The sequence below is a fragment of the Mustelus asterias genome, chromosome 31, assembly GCF_964213995.1.
Source record: "Mustelus asterias chromosome 31, sMusAst1.hap1.1, whole genome shotgun sequence".
NCBI classification, from domain to species: domain Eukaryota; kingdom Metazoa; phylum Chordata; class Chondrichthyes; order Carcharhiniformes; family Triakidae; genus Mustelus; species Mustelus asterias.
The window spans coordinates 8,164,569-8,187,670 of record NC_135831.1 but is presented as its reverse complement, the minus strand read 5'-3'; the positions used below and the strand labels follow the sequence as shown (position 1 = coordinate 8,187,670).

General features: G+C 50.8%; 1 protein-coding gene across 1 annotated transcript in view; it reads right to left on the bottom strand.

Moving 5' to 3' along the window:
- Positions 1 to 23,102, bottom strand: part of LOC144481675 (arf-GAP domain and FG repeat-containing protein 2-like) — an 87,602-nt gene that overhangs the window by 29,436 nt on the left and 35,064 nt on the right. Inside the window, exon 3 of the mRNA XM_078200804.1 lies at positions 2,183 to 2,298. Within this exon, the coding sequence (XP_078056930.1) occupies positions 2,183 to 2,298 (116 nt within the window). The remainder of the gene's footprint in view (positions 1 to 2,182; positions 2,299 to 23,102) is intronic.

The following is a 23,102-nucleotide window of genomic DNA, read 5'->3' as shown; positions in this document are numbered from 1 at the left end:
GGATACAGTGAAAAGTATTGTTTCTTGCGCGCTATACAGACAAAGCATACCGTTCATAGAGTACATAGGGGAGAAGGATTTGATTTGATTTATTATTGTCGCATGTATTGGGATACAGTGAAAAGTGTTGTTTCTTGCGCGTTATACGGACAAAGCATACTGTTCATAGAGAAGGAAAGGAGAGGGTGCAGAATGTAGTGTTACAGTCATAGCTAGGGTGTAGAGAAAGATCAACTTAATGCGAGGTCGGTCCATTCAAAAGTCTGACAGCAGCAGGGAAGAAGCTGTTCTTGAGTCGGTTGGTGCGTGGCCTCAGACTTTTGTATCTTTTTCCCGATGGAAGAAGGTGGAAGAGAGAATGTCCGGGGTGCGTGGGGGGGGTCCTTGATTTGCTGGCTGCTTTTCCCTGAGGCAGCGGGAAGTGTAGACAGAGTCAATGGATGGGAGACTGGTTTGCATGATGGATTGGGCTACATTCACGACCTGTTGTAGTTCCTTGCGGTGTGAGAATGCGCGCGCGTGTGAGCGTGTGTGTGAGAGTGTGTGTGTGCAAGTGTGCGAGTGCGAGAGTGTGCGTGTGCGTGTGCGAGCGTGTGTGTGCGTGTGTGTGTGTGCGTGTGAGTGAGTGTGTGTGTGAGTGTGTGTGTGCGAGTGTGTGGTGTGAGTGTGCGTGTGTGTGCGTGCGTGTGTGTGCGAGTGTGTGCGTATGCGTGTGTGAGTGTGTGTGTGTGTGTGTGAGAGTGTGTGTGTGAGAGTGTGTGAGTGGGTGTGAGTGTGAGTGGGTGTGAATGTGAGTGAGTGGGTGTGAGTGTGTGTGGGTGTGTGTGGGTGTGAGTGTGTGTGGGTGTGTGTGTGTGTGTGTGTGTGTGAATGTGTGTGGGTGTGAGTGTGTGTGTGAGAGTGTGTGTGTGAGAGTGTGTGTGTGAGAGTGTGTGTGTGAGTGTGTGAGAGTGAGTGTGTGTGTGTGGGTGTGAGTGTGTGTGGGTGTGAGTGTGTGTGGGTGTGAGTGTGTGTGAGAGTATGAGAGAGTGGGTGTGTGTGAAAGTATGTGTGTGAGTGGGTGTGTGTGTGTGTGAGTGTGTGTGAGAGTGGGTGTGAGTGTGCGTGAGTGTGCGTGAGTGTGCGTGAGTGTGCGGGTGTGTGTGTGTGTGTGTGTGTGTGAGTGGGTGTGTGAGTGGGTGTGTGTGTGAGTGGGTGTGTGTGTGAGAGTGGGTGTGAGTGTGTGTGGGTGTGTGTGAGTGGGTGGGGGTGTGTGTGTGTGGGTGTGGGTGTGTGTGTGAGTGAGTGTGTGTGTGAGTGGGTGTGAGTGTGAGTGTGAGTATGAGTGTGTGTGTGAGTGTGTGTGAGTGTGTGTGAGTGGGTGTGAGTGTGAGTGGGTGTGAGTGTGTGTGGGTGTGTGTGGGTGTGTGTGGGTGTGTGTGTGTGTGAGTGGGTGAGTGTGTGAGTGGGTGTGAATGTGTGTGGGTGTGAGTGTGTGTGAGAGTGTGTGTGTGAGAGTGTGTGTGTGAGAGTGTGAGTGGGTGTGAGTGTGTGTGTGAGTGTGAGTGTGTGTGGGTGTGAGTGTGTGTGGGTGTGAGTGTGTGTGGGTGTGAGTGTGTGTGAGTGTGAGAGAGTGGGTGTGTGTGAAAGTATGTGTGTGAGTGGGTGTGTGTGTGTGTGTGTGTGTGAGAGTGTGTGTGTGTGAGTGGGTGTGAGTGTGTGTGAGTGTGCGTGAGTGTGCGGGTGTGTGTGAGAGTGTGTGTGTGTGTGTGTGTGAGTGTGTGTGTGAGTGGGTGTGTGTGTGTGTGAGTGGGTGTGAGTGGGTGTGTGTGTGAGAGTGGGTGTGAGTGTGTGTGTGTGTGTTTGTGTGAGTGGGGGTGTGTGTGTGTGTGTGTGTGTGTGTGAGTGTGTGTGTGTGTGGGTGTGTGTGTGAGTGTGTGTGTGTGTGTGTGTGGGGGTGTGGGTGTGTGTGTGAGTGAGTGTGTGTGTGAGTATGAGTGAGTGTGAGTGTGTGTGTGTGTGTGGGGGGTTGGGGAAGTGAGCAATGGGGGATGGATACAGAGTTGAGCTACATTTCCACCTGTTCCTTTACACACGCTTCCTCGTCAAACCTGGATCTAAATTACACTCAAACACACAGAGAGGCCCAAGAAAGGGCTAGTAACTGGAATGGCCCCCAGCACAGAGACAACAGAACACCCACCATCTCTTTTTCTCGTATTTATCCTGCAGGAATTCCTTGATTTTTTGTGGGTCCCTGTAATCCGGGATAACTGACGATCGAGAGTCGAACAGGCCCAACCAGATCTGCCGACACACCTACACAGGAAACAAATACAACCATTAACCTTTCCTTCCATATCGGCTTTCACAACGTAAACACACACACACGCTCGCACACGCATACATGCAGACAAGTGCATGCACATGCAACCACACATCAGACACATGCGCATGCAGATGAGTGTACAGACACGTGCATGTAGACACATTCGCATGCAGACAAGCATATACACAGACAAGCGTGCACATAAACATACGTGTTCAGACACATGCACATACATGTACACGTGTAGACATGAGTATGTGCGTGCAGACACGTGCACACATGTGCACACACATGCAGACATGCATGCATGCAGACACGCACGTGTGCAGACACACGCACACATGTGCACAGACACGCGTAAAGACACACACACGTGCGCACACACTCTCACACATGCGCAGACACAGACACACACACGTGCGCAGACACACATACATGTATCAGCTCCTGACTGCTCTCCAATGAGGTAAAGTCAGACCCCTCCCCAATCTCCCCCACCCCACAGGTTGAAGCCCCTCTGGTGCTCATGTGGAACGAATTGTCATTTGAGGAGAGTTCAACGATAAAGAAAAGGGTGCCAGGAACCCGGGAGTCCACACACCAGATCGCTGGGACGGGGGTAAGAAACACAGGCACCGAAACAGCACTTCAGGGCATCCCGGTGGGCTCTCCAACCAATCATGATCTTCCGCAGCGTCGTGACTGCTGTGAAGCAGAAAACGCAGCGGCCAGTGTGCGCACAGCAAGATCCCATGAACAGTGGTGTAATGACAATCAGCTGAGGAACAGACATTGACAAGCTGCACCATTGTTAAAAGCGCCACGTAGATGCAATCGATGCGCGGGGGTGAATGAAGCTGTTAGTGACACATGGCGTTCTGGAGCAGGATTTTGATTTGATTTATTATTGTCACATGTATTGGGATACAGTGAAAAGTATTGTTTCTTGCGCACTATACAGACAAAGCATACCGTTCATAGAGTACATAGGGGAGAAGGATTTGATTTATTATTGTCACATGTAAGGAGAGGGATGTGTTGACTGGGAGTGTCTCTGAGGGGAATGTTGAACCGTTGGAGAAAATCTCCATTACAAAGGAGGAAGTGTTAGGTTTGTTAGAGAATATAAAGACTGACAAATCCCCAGGGCCTGATGGAATCTATCCAAGGCTGCTCAGGGAGACGAGAGGTGAAATCGTTGGGCCTCTGAAGCAAATCTTTGTCTCGTCACTGGACACAGGTGAGGTCCCAGAGGATTGGAGGATAGCCAATGTGGTCCCGTTATTTAAGAAGGGTAGGAAGGATAACCCGGGTAATTATAGGCCGGTGAGCTTGACGTCCGTGGTGGGGAAGTTGTTGGAGAAGATTCTTAAAGATAGGATGTATGCGCATTTAGAAAGGAATAAACTCATTAACGATAGTCAACATGGTTTTGTGAGAGGGAGGTCATGCCTCACGAACCTGGTGGTGTTTTTTGAAGAAGTGACCAAAATGGTTGACGAAGGAAGGGCCGTGGATGTTGTCTATATGGACTTTAGTAAAGCATTTGACAAAGTCCCTCATGGTAGGCTAGTGAAAAAGGTTGGATCCCATGGGATAAAGGGGGAGGTGGCTAGATGGGTGGAGAACTGGCTTGGTCACAGAAGACAGAGGGTGGTAGTGGAAGGGTCTTTTTCCGGCTGGAGGCCTGTGACTAGTGGTGTACCGCAGGGCTCTGTATTGGGACCTCTGCTGTTTGTGATTTATATAAATGATCTGGAAGAAGGAGTAACTGGGGTGATCAGTAAGTTTGCGGACGACACAAAACTGGCAGGACTTGCAGATAGTGAGGAACATTGTCAGAGGCTACAGAAGGATATAGATAGGCTGGAAATTTGGGCAAGGAAATGGCAGATGGAGTTCAATCCTGATAAATGCGAAGTGATGCATTTTGGTGGGAATAATGTAGGGAGGAGCTACACGATAAATGGAAGAACCATAAAGGGTGTAGAGACGCAGAGGGACCTGGGTGTGCAAGTCCACAGATCTTTGAAGGTGACGTCACAGGTGGAGAAGGTGGTGAAGAAGGCATATGGCATGCTTGCCTTTATAGGACGGGGCATAGAGTATAAAAGTTGGGGTCTGATGTTGCAGATGTATAGAACGTTGGTTCGGCCGCATTTGGAATACTGCGTCCAGTTCTGGTCGCCACACTACCAGAAGGACGTGGAGGCTTTGGAGAGAGTACAGAGGAGGTTTACCAGGATGTTGCCTGGTATGGAGGGGCTTGGTTATGAGGAGAGATTGGGGAAACTGGGGTTGTTCTCCTTGGAAAGACGGAGGATGAGGGGAGACTTAATAGAGGTGTATAAAATTATGAAAGGCATAGATAGGGTGAACGGTGGGAAGCTTTTCCCCGGGTCGGTGGTGACGTTCACGAGGGGTCATAGGTTCAAGGTGAAGGGGGGGAGGTTTAACACAGATATCAGAAGGACATATTTCACACAGAGGGTCGTGGGGGCCTGGAATGTGTTGCCGGGCAAGGTGGTGGAGGCGGACACACTGGGAACGTTTAAGACTTATCTAGACAGCCATATGAACGGAGTGGGAATGGAGGGATACAAAAGAGTGGTCTAGTTTGGACCAGGGAGCGGCGCGGGCTAATTGTTCCTGGTTTCTCGTTTCAAGGCTTCATTCTATGATCATCTTGCTGGTGCCAGTACAGAGCGAGACTGCGGATAGTTGGGAACCTGTCTCGGGGGCAGGGAATTCATATGGTGTTCGTGGAAGTGGAAATGACTAGGGTTGGGAAGCATTTTCAGATCGGGGCCATTGTGATCTCCTGGACTCGTTTCGATCGCCTCAGGGGGTCGGAGAGGAATTTCCCAGATTTTTGTTTTCCCCATATTGGCCCTGGGGTTTTTCACTCTGGGTTTTCGCCTCTCCCTGGAGATCACATGGTCTGGAATGGGGGGGTGGGGGTGAGTTAATAGGTTGTAATGAACAAAGCATCGTAGCTGTGAGGGACAGCTCGGTGGATAGGACATTGGTATGTAGATAGGCTGGAAAATTGGGCGGGGATCCTGGATTCAGGATTCAATCCTGGACCGGGGAGCGGCGCGGGCTTGGAGGGCCGAAGGGCCTGTTCCTGTGCTGTATTGTTCTTTGTTCTTTGTATTGGGATACAGTGAAAAGTATTGTTTCTTGCGCGCTATACAGACAAAGCATACCGTTTATAGAGAAGGAAAGGAGAGTGCAGAATGTAGTGTTACAGTCATAGCTCGGGTTTAGAGAAAGATCAACTTAATGCGAGGTAGGTCCATTCAAAAGTCTGACGGCAGCAGGGAAGAAGCTGTTCTTGAGACGGTTGGTACGTGACCTCAGACAAAGAACAAAGAACAGTACAGCACAGGAAACAGGCCCTTCGGCCCTCCAAGCCTGTGCCGCTCCTTGGTCCAACTAGACCAATCGTTTGTATCCCTCCATTCCCAGGCTGCTCATGTGACTATCCAGGTAAGTCTTAAACGATGTCAGCGTGCCTGCCTCCACCACCCTACTTGGCAGCGCATTCCAGGCCCCCACCACCCTCTGTGTAAAAAACGTCCCTCTGATGTCTGAGTTATACTTCGCCCCTCTCAGCTTGAGCCCGTGACCCCTCGTGATCGTCACCTCCGACCTGGGAAAAAGCTTCCCACTGTTCACCCTATCTATACCCTTCATAATCTTGTATACCTCTATTAGATCTCCCCTCATTCTCCGTCTTTCCAAGGAGAACAACCCCAGTCTACCCAATCTCTCCTCATAGCTAAGACCCTCCATACCAGGCAACATCCTGGTAAACCTTCTCTGCACTCTCTCCAATGCCTCCACGTCCTTCTGGTAGTGCGGCGACCAGAACTGGACGCAGTACTCCAAATGTGGCCTAACCAGCGTTCTATACAGCTGCATCATCAGACTCCAGCTTTTATACTCTATACCCCGTCCTATAAAGGCAAGCATACCATATGCCTTCTTCACCACCTTCTCCACCTGTGTTGCCACCTTCAAGGATTTGTGGACTTGCACACCTAGGTCCCTCTGTGTTTCTATACTCCTGATGACTCTGCCATTTATTGTATAACTCCTCCCTACATTATTTCTTCCAAAATGCATCACCTCGCATTTATCCGGATTAAATTCCATCTGCCACCTCTCCGCCCAATTTTCCAGCCTATCTATATCCTGCTGTATTGCCCGACAATGCTCTTCGCTATCCGCAATTCCAGCCATCTTCGTGTCATCCGCAAACTTGCTGATTACACCAGTTACACCTCCTTCCAAATCATTTATATATATCACAAATAGCAGAGGTCCCTGTACAGAGCCCTGCGGAACACCACTGGTCACAGACCTCCAGCCGGAAAAAGACCCTTCGACCACTACCCTCTGTCTCCTATGGCCATGCCAGTTCTCCACCCATCTAGCCACTTCTCCTTGTATCCCATGAGCCTTAACCTTCTTAACCAACCTGCCATGTGGGACTTTGTCAAATGCCTTACTGAAATCCATATAGACGACATCCACATCCAAGACTTTTGTATCTTTTTCCCGACGGAAGAAGGTGGAAGAGAGAATGTCCGGGGTGCGTGGGGTCCTTAATTATGCTGGCTGCTTTTCCCCGAGGCAGCGGGAAGTGTAGACAGAGTCAATGGATGGGAGGCTGGTTTGCGTGATGGGATTGGGCTACATTCACAACCTTTTGTAGTTCCTTGCGGTCTTGGGCAGAGCAGGAGCCCAGACCAAGCTGTGATACAACCAGAAAGAATGCTTTCTATGGGGGGAGGCTGACACAGCGCGAGAGAGCTTCTGCGCAAAAGGGCGGCACGGTGGCCCAGCAGATTAGTACTGCTGCCTCACAGCGCCAGGGACCTGGGTTCGATTCCCGGCTTGGGGGGTCACTGTCTGTGCGGAGTCTGCATGTTCTCCCCGTGTCTGCGTGGGTTTCCTCCGGGTGCTCCGGTTTCCTCCCACAGTCTGAAAGACGTGCTGGTTAGGGTGCGTTGGCCGCTCTAAATTCTCCCTCAGTGTTACCTGAACAGGCGCCGGAGTGTGGCGACTAGGGGATTGTCACAGTAACTTCATTGCAGTGTTAATGTAAGCCTGACTTGTGACCAATAAATAAATAAACTTTAAACTGTTAGGTCGATAAATAAAGTGTTACGTGTTGATTTTACAGAGCGTCAGGTAGTTACTTTGATTTAATCACTAACAGTTGTTGCAGAGCAGATCCGACCACCTCACACTCACTCTAACAGATTATGAAGTGAGGCATTCCTCTTTCAGTGGTTGGGTTTTAGCTGTCAAGAGAGGAGGAATCAAACTTCCTTTTATAACAATACAGAAAGGCCCGGATGGAGTGGACGTGGGGAAGATGTGTCCATGAGTGCGAGAGACGAGGATCCGAGGGCCCAACCTCAGACTAAAGGGACGATCCTTTAGAAATCATAGAAACCCTACAGTGCAGAAGGAGGCCATTCGGCCCATCGAGCCTGCACCGACCACAATCCCACCCAGGCCCTACCCCCACATATTTTTACCTGCTAATCCCTCTAACCTACGCATCCCAGGACTCTAAGGGGCAATTTTTAACCCGCACATCTTTGGACTGTGGGAGGAAACCCACGCAGACACGAGGAGAATGTGCAAACTCCACACAGACAGTGACCCGAGCCAGGAATCGAACCCGGGACCCTGGAGCTGTGAAGCAGCAGTGCTAACCACTTTAGAACAGAGATGAGGAGGAATTTCTTAGACCATAAGACCATAAGACATAGGAGCGGAAGTAAGGCCATTCGGCCCATCGAGTCCACTCCACCATTCAATCATGGTTGATTTCAACTCCATTTACCCGCTCTCTCCCCATAGCCCTTAATTCCTCGAGAAATCAAGAATTTATCAATTTCTGTCTTGAAGACGCTCAACGTCTCGGCCTCCACAGCCCTCTGTGGCAATGAATTCCACAGACCCACCACTCTCTGGCTGAAGAAATTTCTCCTCATCTCTGTTCTAAAGTGACTCCCTTTTATTCTAAGGCTGTGCCCCCGCGTCCTAGTCTCCCCTGTTAATGGAAACAACTTCCCTACGTCCATCCTATCTAAGCCGTTCATTATCTTGTAAGTTTCTATCAGATCTCCCCTCAACCTCCTAAACTCCAATGAATATAATCCCACGATCCTCAGACGTTCATCGTATGTCAGGCCTACCATTCCTGGGATCATCCGTGTGAATCTCCGCTGGACCCGCTCCAGTGCCAGTATGTCCTTCCTGAGGTGTGGGGCCCAAAATTGCTCACAGTACTCCAAATGGGGCCTAACCAGTGCTTTATAAAGCCTCAGAAGTACATCCCTGCTTTTGTATTCCAAGCCTCTTGAGATAAATGACAACATTACATTTGCTTTCTTAATTACGGACTCAACCTGCAAGTTTACCTTTAGAGAATCCTGGACTAGGACTCCCAAGTCCCTTTGCACTTTAGCATTATGAATTTTGTCACCGTTTAGAAAATAGTCCATGCCTCTATTCTTTTTTCCAAAGTGTACGACCTCGCACTTGCCCACGTTGAATTTCATCAGCCACTTCTTGGACCACTCTCCTAAACTGTCTAAATCTTTCTGCAGCCTCCCCACCTCCTCAATACTACCTGCCCCTCCACCTATCTTTGTATCATCGGCAAACTTGGCCAGAATGCTCCCAGTCCCGTCATCTAGATCGTTAATATATAAAGAGAACAGCTGTGGCCCCAACACTGAACCCTGCGGGACACCACTTGTCACCGGTTGCCATTCTGAGAAAGAACCTTTTATCCCAACTCTCTGCCTTCTGTCTGACAGCCAATCGTCAATCCATGTTAGTACCTTGCCTCGAATACCATGGGCCCTTATTTTACTCAGCAGTCTCCCGTGAGGCACCTTGTCAAAGGCCTTTTGGAAGTCAAGATAGATAACATCCATTGGCTCTCCTTGGTCTAACCTATTTGTTATCTCTTCAAAGAACTCTAACAGGTTTGTCAGGCACGACCTCCCCTTACTAAATCCATGCTGACTTGTCTTAATCCGACCCTGCACTTCCAAGAATTTAGAAATCTCATCCTTAACGATGGATTCTAGAATTTTGCCAACAACTGAGGTTAGGCTAATTGGCCTATAATTTTCCATCTTTTTTCTTGTTCCCTTCTTGAACAGTGGGGTTACAACAGCGATTTTCCAATCCTCTGGGACTTTCCCTGACTCCAGTGACTTTTGAAAGATCATAACTAACGCCTCCACTATTTCTTCAGCTATCTCCTTTAGAACTCTAGGATGTAGCCCATCTGGGCCCGGAGATTTATCAATTTTCAGACCTTTTAGTTTCTCTAGCACTTTCTCCTTTGTGATGGCAACCATATTCAACTCTGCCCCCTGACTTTCCTGAATTGTTGGGATATTACTCATGTCTTCTACTGTGAAGACTGACGCAAAGTACTTATTAAGTTCCTCAGCTATTTCCTTGTCTCCCATCACTAGATTACCAGCGTCATTTTGGAGCGGCCCAATGTCTACTTTCAGCCAGAGAGTGGTGAATCTGTGGAACTCTTTGCCGCAGAAGGCTGTGGAGGCCGGGTCATTGAGTGTCTTTAAGACAGAGATAGATCGGTTCTTGATTAATAAGGGGATCAGGGGAAAAGTCAGGAGAATGGGGATGAGAAAAATATCAGCCATGATCGAATGGCGGAGCAGACTCGATGGGCCGAGTGGCCTAATTCTTCTCCGATGTCTTAGGGCAATGAAGTTACTGTGAAAATCCCCCAGTCGCCACAGTCCGGTGCCTGTTTGGGTAACACTGAGGGAGAATTTAGCACGGCCGATGCACCCTAACCAGCACGTCTTTCGAACTGTGGGAGGAAACCGGAGCACCCGGAGGAAACCCACACAGACACGGGGGGAGAACGTGCAGACTCCACACAGACAGTGACCCGAGGCCGGGAATCGAACCCGGGCCCCTGGCGCTGAGAGACAGCGGTGCTATCCCACTGTGCCACCCGAGTAGAGTTGACCATGGAAAACCAGTGGGTGTGGTTCATTCAGACTTCCAGAAGGCTTTCGACAAGGTCTCACATCACAGATTACTATGTAAAGAAAGGATGGGATTGCAGGTAATGTCTTGAGATGGATGGAAACCTGGTTCGCATAGGAAGCAAAGAGTTGGCATCAATGGGTCTTTTTCTGATGACCGAATGGCGGAGCAGACACGATGGGCCGAATGGCCCAATTTTGCTCCCATATCCTTATGGAACACGGAGTGGGCCTTTTGTCTCCATTGTGGAACCAAGGTGAAGGGTCAAGGACTATAGTGCAGGCCACCAGCAAGAATGGGAGTCAAGAACTGGCTCAGTAAATCGGGAAATGCTTGCAACTGACGCCAAGCCGGGTTTGAAATGTTTGAGAGACTGTGGGAACCGGGGAAAGTTTAGACGCCCTGAGATCGAAGCGGTTCGAGTGGGACGCGGAGCGGAGAGTTTAGATTTCAAGACTGACTCGGGGGCCCTACATTCCGGGGAGGAAGTCGGGGGGAGAAAAATCTCAAGTCGGACCTGTAGGTTTGCGCTGGCTGGTATTTATTACAGTCTGGGGAGTGAGTGGTCGAGGGGCAATGGGACGCTCCGACAGTAATGGAGAGCTTTCGCAGGAATCAGTGCTGGTCTGCAGAGCTTTGTCGATGGTAAGTCAGGTTTTAGTGTTTGTGTGCGCGGGGTTGTTTGATGATTAACTCCGCGGTACCAGGCTGGGTTCCAGGTCCCCGGCTGCGTTCCAGGTCCCCCGACGCTGTCCAAGCATTGATATGTAACGCCCAGAAGCTCTGCTACTTGCAGGCAGTAAAGTTCTTTTTTTTTTAAAGTTCATTTATTGGTATCACAAGTCGGCTTACATTAACACTGCAATGAAGTTACTGCGGAAAATCCCCCAGTTGCCACACTCCGGCGCCTGTTCGGGTAACGCTGAGGGAGAATTTAGCGCGGCCCATGCACCCTAACCAGCACGTCTTTTGGACTGTGGGAGGAAATCGGAGGAAACCCACGCAGACACGAGGAGAATGTGCAAACTCCACACAGACAGTGATCCAAGCCGGGAATCGAATCCAGGTCCCTGGCGCTGTGAGGCAGCAGTGCTAACCCGCTGTGCCACCTGGGTGGGTTAAGGTTAAGAGATTTCTTTTGAGTTTTTTTATTCATTCGTGGGACACGGGTGTCGCTGGCTGGGCCCAGCATTTATTGCCCATCCCTAGCTGCCCCTTGGAGGGCAGTTGAGAGTCAACCATATTGCTGTCACATGTGGGCCAGACTGGGTAAGGACGGAAGAATTTAGCGCGGCCAATGCACCCTAACCAGCACGCCTTTTGGACTGTGGGAGGAAACCGGAGCATCCGGAGGAAACCCACGCAGACACGGGGAGAATGTGCAGACTCCACACAGACAGTGACCCAAGGCCGGGAATCGAACCCGGGTGTCTGGCGCTGAGACACAGTAGTGCTAACCCACTGTGCCACCCCACGGCAAGCAACTTTATTAGCCCAGGTCACAGTCCTGGGTCACCTCGATTGCTACCACTTTCTCGGTGTACACTCTTTCTCTCGCGCACACGGGTCTCTGCATACTTTGAAAGAGATCTGGGTGCTGGCTCAGGATGAGAGCGCCAGAAAGATGAGGGACGGCACGGTAGCACAGTGGTTAGCACTGCTGCTTCACAGCTCCAGGGACCCGGGTTCGATTCCCGGCTTGGGTCACTGTCTGTGTGGAGTTTGCACATTCTCCTCGTGTCTGCGTGGGTTTCCTCCGGGTGCTCCGGTTTCCTCCCACAGTCCAAAGATGTGCGGGTTAGGTTGATTGGCCGTGCTAAAATTGCCCCTTAGTGTCCTGAGATTGCGTAGGTTAGAGGGATTAGCGGGTAAATGTGTAGGGATATGGGGGTCGGGCCTGGGTGGGATTGTGGTCGGTGCAGACTCGATGGGCCGAATGGCCTCTTTCTGCACTGTAGGGTTTCTATGATTCTAGCAGACAGACAGTGAGAGGATTGGACATTTCGGAAAAGCGATGGGCCATTCAGCCCCTCGGTCCTGTTCCGTCACTCTGTCAGGTCACAGCCAATTCTGAACTCAACTCCCATTTCTCAAGAACCGATCATGGGATGTGGACATCAGTTGGTGCCAATCCCTAATTGCCCTCAGACCATAAGATACAAGAGCAGAATTAGGCCACTCGGCCCATCGAGTCTGCTCTGCCATTCAATCATGGCTGATATGATTCTCGCCCCCATTCTCCTGCCTTCCCCCTGTCACCCCCAATCCCCATATTGATCAAGAACCTATCTCTCTCTGTCGTAGAGACACTCAATGACCCGGCCTCCACAGCCCTCTGTGGCGATGAATTCCACACATTCACCACCCTCTGGTTAAAGAAATTCCTCCTTATCTCCGTTTTAAAGGAGCGTCCCTTCACACTGAGGTCGTGCCCTCGAGTTCGAGTCTCTCCCGCGAGGGGAAACACCCTCTCCACGTCCACTCTATCCAGGCCTCTCAGCATTCTGTAAGTTCCAATTAGATCCCCCTCCACCCCCATGAAGTGAGTGGTTTGCCTGGCCGCTTCACAGGATGGCTAAGAGGCCACCGCATTGTTGCGGGGTTAAGTGTAGACTGGAATGTTGTTCCCTTGTTTAAGAAAGGAAGCTGAGATAATCCAGGAAATTATAGGCTGGTGAGCCTGACGTCAGTGGTGGGGAAGCTTTTGGAGAAGATACTGAGGGACAGGATGTATGCACATTTGGAGGAAAATGGACTAGTTAGCGACAGGCTTTGTGCAAGGAAGGTCATGTCTCGCCAACTTGAAGAGGTGACAAAGATATTTGATGAGGGAAGGGCGGTGGATGTAGCTTATGTGGACTTTACTGAAGTATTTGACAAGGTCCCACTTGGCAGACTGGTACAAAAACTAAAATCACATGGGATTCGAGGTGGGCTGGCTGGGTGGATACAGAGCTGGCTTGGTTACAGAAGACAGAGAGTAGCGGTGGAAGGGTGTTTTTCAGAATGGAGATCTGTAGCTCGTGGCGTCCCACAGGATTCAGTTCTGGGACCTCTGTTGTTTGTAGTGTATATAAATGATCTGGGGGAAAATGTAGGGGGTCCGATTAGTAAGTTTGCAGATGACACGACGATTGGCAGAGCTGCTGATAGTGCCAGGGATTAGAAACATAGAAAAGCTACAGCACAAACAGGCCCTTCGGCCCCACAAGTTGTGCCGAACATATCCCTACCTTCTAGACCTACCTATAACCCTCCATCCTATTACGCTCCATGTACTCATCCAGGAGTCTCTTAAAAGACCCTATTGAGTTTGCCTCCACCACCACTGACGGCAGCCGATTCCACTCGCCCACCACCCTCTGTGTGAAAAACTTCCCCCTAACATTTCCCCTGTACCTACCCCCCAGCACCTTAAACCTGTGTCCTCTCGTAGCAGCCATTTCCACCCTGGGAAAAAGCCTCAGAGTCCACCCGATCTATGCCTCTCAACATCTTATATACCTCTATTAGGTCTCCTCTCATCCTTCGTCTCTCCAAGGAGAAAAGACCGAGCTCCCTCAGCCTATCCTCATAAGGCATGTCACTCAATCCAGGCAACATCCTTGTAAATCTCCTCTGCACCCTTTCAATCTTTTCCACATCCTTCCTATAGTGAGGCGACCAGAACTGAGCACAGTACTCCAAGTGGGGTCTGACGAGGGTCTTATATAGCTTTGGATTGTCATATAGGATTATCTGACATCTTACAGGATCTTATAGGATTGTCAGAGGATACATAGATAGATTGGAAACGTGGGCACAGAAATGGCAGATGGAGCTTAATCCAGACAAACGCGAGGTGATGCATATTGGAGGATCAAATTTAGGTGTGAATTATAAATGGCAGAACCTTTAGGAACATTGGCATACAGAGGGATCTGGGCGTGCAGGTCCACAGCAGTGGTAAAACAGGTGGCCCAGGTGATTAAGGCGGCATACGGCACGCTTGCCTTCATCGGCCTGGGCACTGAGTACAAGAGTTGGCAAATCATGTTGCGGCAATATAAATCCTTGGTTAGGCCGCAGTTGGAGTATTGCGCACAGTTCTGGTCGCCACACTACCAGAAGGACATGGAAGCTTTGGAGAGAGTAAAGAAGGTTCACCAGGATGTTGCCTGGTCTCGAGGGTGTCGGCTATGAGGAGAGGTTGAATAAACTCGGATTTTCACTGGAAAAGACGGGGGCTGAGGGGAGACCTGGTCTACAAGATGATGAGGGGCACAGACAGGGTGGATAGTCCGAGGCTTTTATCCCCCAGGGAGGAAGTGTTAATTACACGGGGGGCACAGGTTCAAGGTGAGAGGGGGGGGAAAGTTTAAGGGAGATGTGCGGGGGAAGTTTTTCACACAGAGGGGGGTGGGTGCCCGGAACGCGCTGCCAGAGGAGGTGGTGGAAGCAGGCACATTATCAACATTTAAGAGGCATCTGGATGGGTCCATGAATAGGGAGGGAATAGAGGGATACGGACTGAGTCAGGGCAGAAGGTTTTTCTTTACGTTTAGTTAGGGCCTCATGATCGGTGCAGGCTCGGAGGGCCGAAGGGCCTGTCCCTGTGCTGCACTGTTCTTGGAATAGAATCCCCACAGCGCAGAAGGAGGCCATTTGATCCATCGAGTCTGCACCGACCACAAGCCCACCCAGACCCTATCCCCGTAACAGCACATACTCACCGTCAGTCCCCCTGACATTAAGGGGCAAGTTAGCACATCTAAGGGGAGCTGCGGGGGGTTGTTTACACCGGGGGACCGGGGGTTGACGTCAGGGGAGGGGGTTTATGCTTTGGGGGGGGGGGGTTTGAATGGTGTGCAGCACTTTGCAGGTTTATTTACGCAATTTCACAAACATATTGCTTTATTTTAAATGTCGGAGGAGGTAATTTGAAAGTTTCGGGAGCTGGGGCAGTGTTTGGGAGCTGGGGCAGTGTTCGGGGGCTGGGGCAGTGTTCGGGAGCTGGGGCAGTGTTCGGGAGCTGGGGCAGTGTTCGGGAGCTGGGGCAGTGTTTGGGAGCTGGGGCAGTGTTTGGGAGCTGGGGCAGTGTTTGGGAGCTGGGGCAGTGTTTGGGAGCTGGGGCAGTGTTTGGGAGCTGGGGCAGTGTTTGGGAGCTGGGGCAGTGTTTGGGAGCTGGGGCAGTGTTTGGGAGCTGGGGCAGTGTTTGGGAGCTGGGGCAGTGTTTGGGAGCTGGGGCAGTGTTTGGGAGCTGGGGCAGTGTTTGGGAGCTGGGGCAGTGTTTGGGAGCTGGGGCAGTGTTTGGGAGCTGGGGCAGTGTTTGGGGAGAGGGGGGGGGGAGGGAGAGGTGGAAACGTGTCTATGTAAATCCTTTGGCTGAACAATCGGCCTGTGTGTTCTTTGCTCCCAGCCGCTGAAAGACTTTTGAACCTGCTGACGATGCCACCTTCAATAACCTTCACCAGTACCCGGTCACACACACACACACACTGGGCGTACTAAAGTCATCCTCCCCTCACAACTTCCTCATTTCGCAACCCGGTGACTCGCTCCAGACGGCAGGTGTCGCTGTCGGTATCTCCCACAGGAATGTGTTGAAATCCCAGACATTACCAACCTACTGAGACCGCGGCAGCCTCCCCAACACTCGGGGCTGGCGCCTACGTTCACACGGGGTGTCAAAACAGGACATCGCCACATCCTCCCCCAGCCCCCCAAACACACGATCGCCATGTAGGTGGGTCTAGCTGACCCCGTGGAACACTGGAGGGTCCCTGGGTGGCACAGTTAGGTTAGCACTGCTGCCTCACAGCGCCAGGGACCCGGGTTCGATTCCCGGCTTGGGTCACTGTCTGTGCGGCGTTTGCACGTTCTCCCCGTGTCTGCGTGGGTTTCCTCCGGGTGCTCCGGTTTCCTCCCACAGTCCTGAAAGACGTGCTGGTTAGGGGTGCATTGGCCGTGCTAAATTATCCCTCAGTGTTCCCCGAACAGGCGCCAGAGTGTGGCGACAAGGGGCATTTCACAGTAACTTCATTGCAGTGTTAATGTAAGCCTTACCTGTGACTAATCAATAAACTTTATCTTTGGATACTAAGGGGCAATTTAGCACGGCCAATCCACCTAACCCGCACATCTTTGGACATTAAGGTTAGCGCTGCTGCCTCACAGCGCCAGGGACCCGGGTTCGATTCCCGGCTCGGGGTCACTATCTGTGCGGAGTCTGCACGTTCTCCCCGTGTCTGCGTGGGTTTCCTCCGGGTGCTCTGGTTTCCTCCCACAGTCCGAAAGACGTGCTGGTTAGGGTGCATCGGCCGTGCTAAATTCTCCCTCAGTGTTACCCCAACAGGAGTGTGGCGACTCGGGGATTTTCACAGTAACTTCATTGCAGTGTTAATGTCAGCATACTGGTGACACTAATAAGTAAACTTTAAGCTCTAACGCGCGGTCAAATCCACCCGGATCAGAACACAGGGGTCGTCGGTCACTGTCTGTGGGATCTTGCTGTGCACCAATCTCCTGTGACATTTGTCAACACGACAGCAATGGGTGGGCTATAACAGTACGGTGGTTGCGAATCCCAGAAGCGGAAGGGGCAAGCACAGTGGCTTAGCACTGCTGCCTCACATCGCCAGGGACCCGGGTTCGATTCCCGGCTCGGGTCACTGTCTGTGTGGAGTCTGCACGTTCTCCCCCCCGTGTCTGCGTGGGTTTCCTCCGGGTGCTCCGGTTTCCTCCCACGGTCCGAAAGATGAGCAGCGACCACAATGTGATAGAATTTACCCTGCGGTTTGAGGGGGGAGAAGCTGGAATCAGATGTAACGGCATTACAATTAAATAAAGGTAACTACAAAGGCATGAGGGGGGAGCTGGCCAGAGTTGATTGGAAAGGGAGCCTGGCAGGGAAGGCAGTGGAACAGCAATGGCAGGAGTTTTGGGGGGTTATTCAGGAGGCTCAACAGGAATTCATCCCGAGGAGGAGGAAACACACTGAGGGGAGGACGAGGCTTCTGTGGCTGATGAGGGAAGTCAAGGACAGCATAAACACAAAAGAGAAAGCAGACAAAGTGGCGAGGATGAGTGGGAAGCCAGAGGATTGGGAAACCTTTAAAAGCGAGCAGAGGACAACTAAAAAAGCAATAAGGTGGGGGAAAGATGAGTGCAAGCTAGCTCGTAATATAAAAGAAGATAGGAAGAGTTTTTTTCAATATATAAAAGGTGAGAGAGAGGCAAAAATAGCCATTGGACCACCGGAGAATGAGGCTGGAGAAGGAATAATCGGAAACAAAGCAATGGCAGAGGAACTGAATAGTTACTTTGCATCAGTCTTCACGGTGGAAGACACCAGTGGGATGTCAGAGCTCCAGGAGAGTCAGGGGGCACAGGTGAGTGCTTCACTAAGGAGAAGGTTCTGGGGAAACTGAAAGGTCTGAAGGTGGATAAATCACCCTGGACCGGGTGGACTACACCCCAGGGTTCGAAAAGAGATAGCTGAGGAAATTGTGGAGGCATTGGCGGTGATCTTTCAGGAATCACTGGAGGCAGGGAGGGTGATGTGGAGATGCCGGCGTTGGACTGGGGTAAACACAGTAAGAAGTTTAACAACACCAGGTTAAAGTCCAACAGGTTTATTTGGTAGCAAAAGCCACACAAGCTTTCGAAGCTCTAAGCCCCTTCTTCAGGTGAGTGGGAATTCTGTTCACAAACAGAGCTTATAAAGACACAGACTCAATTGATGCTCTCTCCACTCCCATTGTTTTGTTTCTTAAAGACTGGATTAGTTGTAAGTATTCGCATTCCAACCATTATTCATGTAAATTGAGTCTGTGTCTTTATAAGCTGTTTGTGAACAGAATTCCCACTCACCTGAAGAAGGGGCTTAGAGCTTCGAAAGCTTGTGTGGCTTTTGCTACCAAATAAACCTGTTGGACTTTAACCTGGTGTTGTTAAACTTCTTACGGCAGGGAGGGTACCAGAGGACTGGAAAGTAGCGAATGTAACACTCCTGTTTACCAAGGAGGGAGGGAGGCAGCAGACGGGGAAATTATAGGCCGGTTAGCCTGACATTGGCAAGATTTTACAGTCCATTATTAAAGATGAGATCACGGAGTGCTTGGAAGCTAATGACAAAATAGGACTGAGTCAAGGAGAGGTCGTGTCTGACAAATCTGTTAGAGTTCTTTGAGGAGGAAGGGGATCGCGAAGGGGAAGGGCATTTGGAATACTGCGTCCAGTTCTGGTCGCCACACTACCAGAAGGACGTGGAGGCTTTAGAGAGAGTGCAGAGGAGGTTTACCAGGATGTTGCCTGGTATGGAGGGGCTTAGTTATGAGGAGAGATTGGGGTAAACTGGGGTTGTTCGCACTGGAAAGACGGAGGATGAGGGGAGACTTAATAGAGGTGTATAAAATTATGAAAGGCATAGATAGGGTGAACGGTGGGAAGCTTTTTCCCAGGTCGGTGGTGACATTCACGAGGGGTCATAGGTTCAAGGTGAAGGGGGGGAGGTTTAACACAGATATCAGAAGGACATATTTTACAGAGGGTGGTGGGGGCCTGGAATGCGCTGCCGGGCAAGGTGGTGGAGGCGGACACACTGGGAACGTTTAAGACTTATCTAGACAGCCATATGAACGGAGTGGGAATGGAGGGATACAAAAGAATGGTCTAGTTTGGACCAGGGAGCGGCGCGGGCTTGGAGGGCCGAAGGGCCTGTTCCTGTGCTGTATTGTTCTTTGAGTATAAAAGCAGGGAGGTCTTGCTGCAATTGTACAGTGAGGCTACAACTGGAGTACTGTGTGCAATTTTGGTCCCCTTATTTGCGGAAGGATATATTGGCCTTGGAGGGAGTACAGAGAAGGTTCACCAGGTTGATACCGGAGATGAGGGGGTTAGCTTATGAGGAGAGATTGAGTAGATTGGGCCTGTACTCGTTGGAGTTTAGAAGGCTGAGGGGGGATCTTATAGAGACATATAAGATAATGAAGGGGCTGGATAGGGTAGAGGCAGAGAGATTCTTTCCACTTAGAAAGGAAACAAGAACTAGAGGACACAGCCTCAAAATACGGGGGAGTCAGTTTAGAACAGAGTTGAGGAGGAACTTCTTCTCCCAGAGGGTAGTGAATCTCTGGAATTCTCTGCCCATTGAAGCAGTGGAGGCTACCTCGTTAAATATGTTTAAGTCACAGGTGGATAGATTTCTGATCAATAAGGGAATTAAGGGTTATGGGGAGCGGGCGGGTAAGTGGAACTGAACCCACTATCAGATCAGCCATGATCTTATTGAATGGCGGGGCAGGCTCGAGGGGCTAGATGGCCTACTCCTGCTCATATTTCTTATGTTCTTAAACAAGGAAGTTCGATAAAGGAGAACCAGTGGATGTGATTTATTTAGATTTCCAGAAGGCCTTTGACAAGGTGCCGCAGAGGAGATTGTTAAATAAGTTAAGAGCCCATGGTGTTACGGGTAAGATCCTGGCATGGATAGAGGATTGGCTGACTGGCAGAAGGCAGAGAGTGGGGATAAAGGGGTCTCTCTCAGGATGGCAGTCGGTGACTAGTGGTGTGCCTCAGGGGGTCGGTGCTGGGACCACAACTTTTCACAATATACATTAACGATTTGGAGGAAGGAACTGAAGGCACTGTTGCTGAGTTTGCAGATGATACAAAGATATGTAGAGGGACAGGTAGTATTGAGGAAGCAGGGGGGCTGCAGAAGGACTTGGACAGGTTAGGAGAGTGGGCAAAGAAGTGGCAGATGGAATACAATGTGGAAAAGTGTGAGGTTATGCACTTTGGAAGGAGGAATGGAGGCATAGACTATTTTCCAACTGGGGAAATGCTTAGGAAATCAGAAACACAAAGGGACTTGGGAGTCCTTGTTCAAGATTCTCTTAAGGTTAACGTGCAGGTTCAGTCGGCAGTTAGGAAGGCAAATGCAATATTAGCATTCATGTCGAGAGGGCTAGAATACAAGAGCAGGGATGTACTGAGGCTGTATAAGGCTCTGGTCAGACCTCATTTGAGTACTGTGAGCAGTTTTGGGCCCTGTATCTAAGGAAGGATATGTTTGTTGGCCTTGGAAAGGGTCCAGAGGAGGTTCACAAGAATGATCCCTGGAATGAAGAGCTTGTCGTATGAGGAACGGTTGAGGATTCTGGGTCTGTACTCCTTGGAGTTTAGAAGGATGAGGGGAGATCTTATTGAAACTTACAGGATACTGCGAGGCCTGGATAGAGTGGACGTGGAGAGGATGTTTCCACGAGTAGGAAAAAACTAGAACCAGAGGGCACAACCTCAGGCTAAAGGGACGATCCTTTAAAACAGAGATGAGGAGGAATTTCTTCAGCCAGAGAGTGGTGAATCTGTGGAACTCTTTGCCGCAGAAGGCTGTGGAGGCCGGGTCATTGAGTGTCTTTAAGGCAGAGATAGATAGGTTCTTGATTAATAAGGGGATCAGGGGAAAAGGCAGGAGAATGGGGATGAGAAAAAAATTAGTCATGATTGAATGACGGAGCAGATTTGATGGGCCGAGTGGCCTCATTCTGTTCCTATGTCGTATGGCCTTATAGGTTAGGTGGATTGGCCGTGCTAAATTGCCCCTTAGTGTCAGGGGGACTAGCTGGGGTAAATATGTGGGGTTATAAGAATTGGGCCTGGGTGGGATTGTGTTCGGTGCAGACTCGATGGGCTGAATGGCCTTCTCCTGCGCTGTAGAGATTCTATGATTGATCCTTTCTTCCCTGTATTTCCGACAGTTCTTTCCCCAATCCTGCAGTTTGGACGGCATTCCCGGCAGGTATTGGCTAATGCTGAGATAGTGTCTGTCAAGAGGCCAACTGAGTCAACTATAACCGCTCCCCCCCCACCCATTCCCCTCCAGCCCCCGAGACGTGAGCCTGTAATCGAGTCCAACACTACCGCTGCAGTCCTGAGGGAGTGCCGCACTGTCAGAGGTACCGTATTCCAGAGGTGATGATGAACATCAAAGGTGCAAAAGATCAAACTTAAAGACGGTGTCCTAAGAAATATTACCCCTCAATGGCAGATTTCCCTCCTCCGAGAGGGAGTGAGAGGGAGGGAGGGAGGGAGGGGGGGGGGGGGGGGGGGGGGGGGGTGAGGGACAAAGGAGAGAGAGAGAGAACGAGAAAGGGGAAGAGTGAGGAGAGGGGTGGAAAGAGAGCAGGAGGGAGAGAGGGAGATTGGGTGGGAGAGAGTGTGTGCGTCAGGCGGCAGGAGGCAGAGAGGGTGAGGCAGAGAGTGGAAGAGGGTGTGGCACAGAGAGAGAGAGAGGCAGAGAGAGAGAGAGAGAGAGGCAGAGAGAGAGAGAGAGAGAGAGGCGAGAGAGAGAGAGGGCAGAGAGAGAGAGAGAGAGAGGGCAGAGAGAGAGAGAGAGAGAGAGGCAGAGAGAGAGAGAGGCAGAGAGAGAGAGAGAGAGGCAGAGAGAGAGACAGAGAGAGGCAGAGAGAGAGAGAGAGAGGCAGAGAGAGAGAGAGAGAGAGCAGAGAGAGAGAGAGCAGAGAGAGAGAGAGAGGCAGAGAGAGAGAGAGAGAGAGGCAGAGAGAGAGAGAGAGGCAGAGAGAGAGAGAGAGTGCGGCACAGAGAGAGAGAGAGAGGCAGAGAGAGAGGGGCGGCACAGAGAGAGAGAGAGAGAGAGCGTGGCAGAGAGAGAGGGAGAGAGAGTGCGACACAGAGAGAGAGGAAGTACAAAGTGTAAAGTGTGAGTCTGGGCAGGATTTCCACGAGTTGTTCAGCTTTTTACAGAAGCTTCCCTCACTGCACTGGCTGTTGTTGACAATATGGCCACACCCAGCGACTGCATTCTCGGAGAGTCCCAGCAGTGCCAGAGCTCAGAGCCCCAGTCTGGACTGAGTCAGCTGAATACAGCTCCTTCACAGTGAGAGCGCGCCATGCCAGCCCTGACTCGGGAGGTCCGCACCCACTCCAGAGCCCGGAACACCGTCCCGCACCATTCTGGGCGAGTGCCGCACTGTCAACGGTGCCGTCTCTCGGATAAGCCCTTAAAACCAAAGCGAGAGACGGTGAGTTCTTGAAGCTTGGTCAACAACTGCTCCCCAGCCATCCCCACGCAAACCGGTTACGATGCACACTGTGGCCAACCAGCCTGCTGACCCACACAGTCGATGGAGCAGTGAGAGCTGATTGGACAAGCCACTGGTACCTATGGAAGTGTACCAGGTTGTTTTCTTTATTCATAGAATCACTGCAGTGCAGAGGGAGGCCATTCGGCCCATCGAGTCTGCACCGACCACAATCCCACCCAGGCCCTATTCCTGCAAACCCCACTTATTTACCCTGATACAAAGGGGCAATTTAGCGTGGCCAATCCACCTAACCCACACATCTTTGGACACTAAGGGACAATTTAGTGTGGCCAATCCACCTAACCTGCACATCTTTGGACACTAAGGGGCAATTTAGCATGGCCAATCCACCTAACCCGCATATCTTTGGACACCAAGGGGCAATTTAGCATGGCCAATCCACCTAACCTGCACATCTTTGGACACGAAGGGGCAATTTAGCATGGCCAATCCACCTAACCTACACATCTTTGGACACTAAAGGGGCAATTTAGCATGGCCAATCCACCTAACCTGCACATCTTTGGACACTAAGGGGCAATTTAGCATGGCCAATCCACCTAACCCACACATCTTTGGACACCAAGGGGCAATTTAGCATAGCCAATCCACCTAACCTGCACATCTTTGGACAC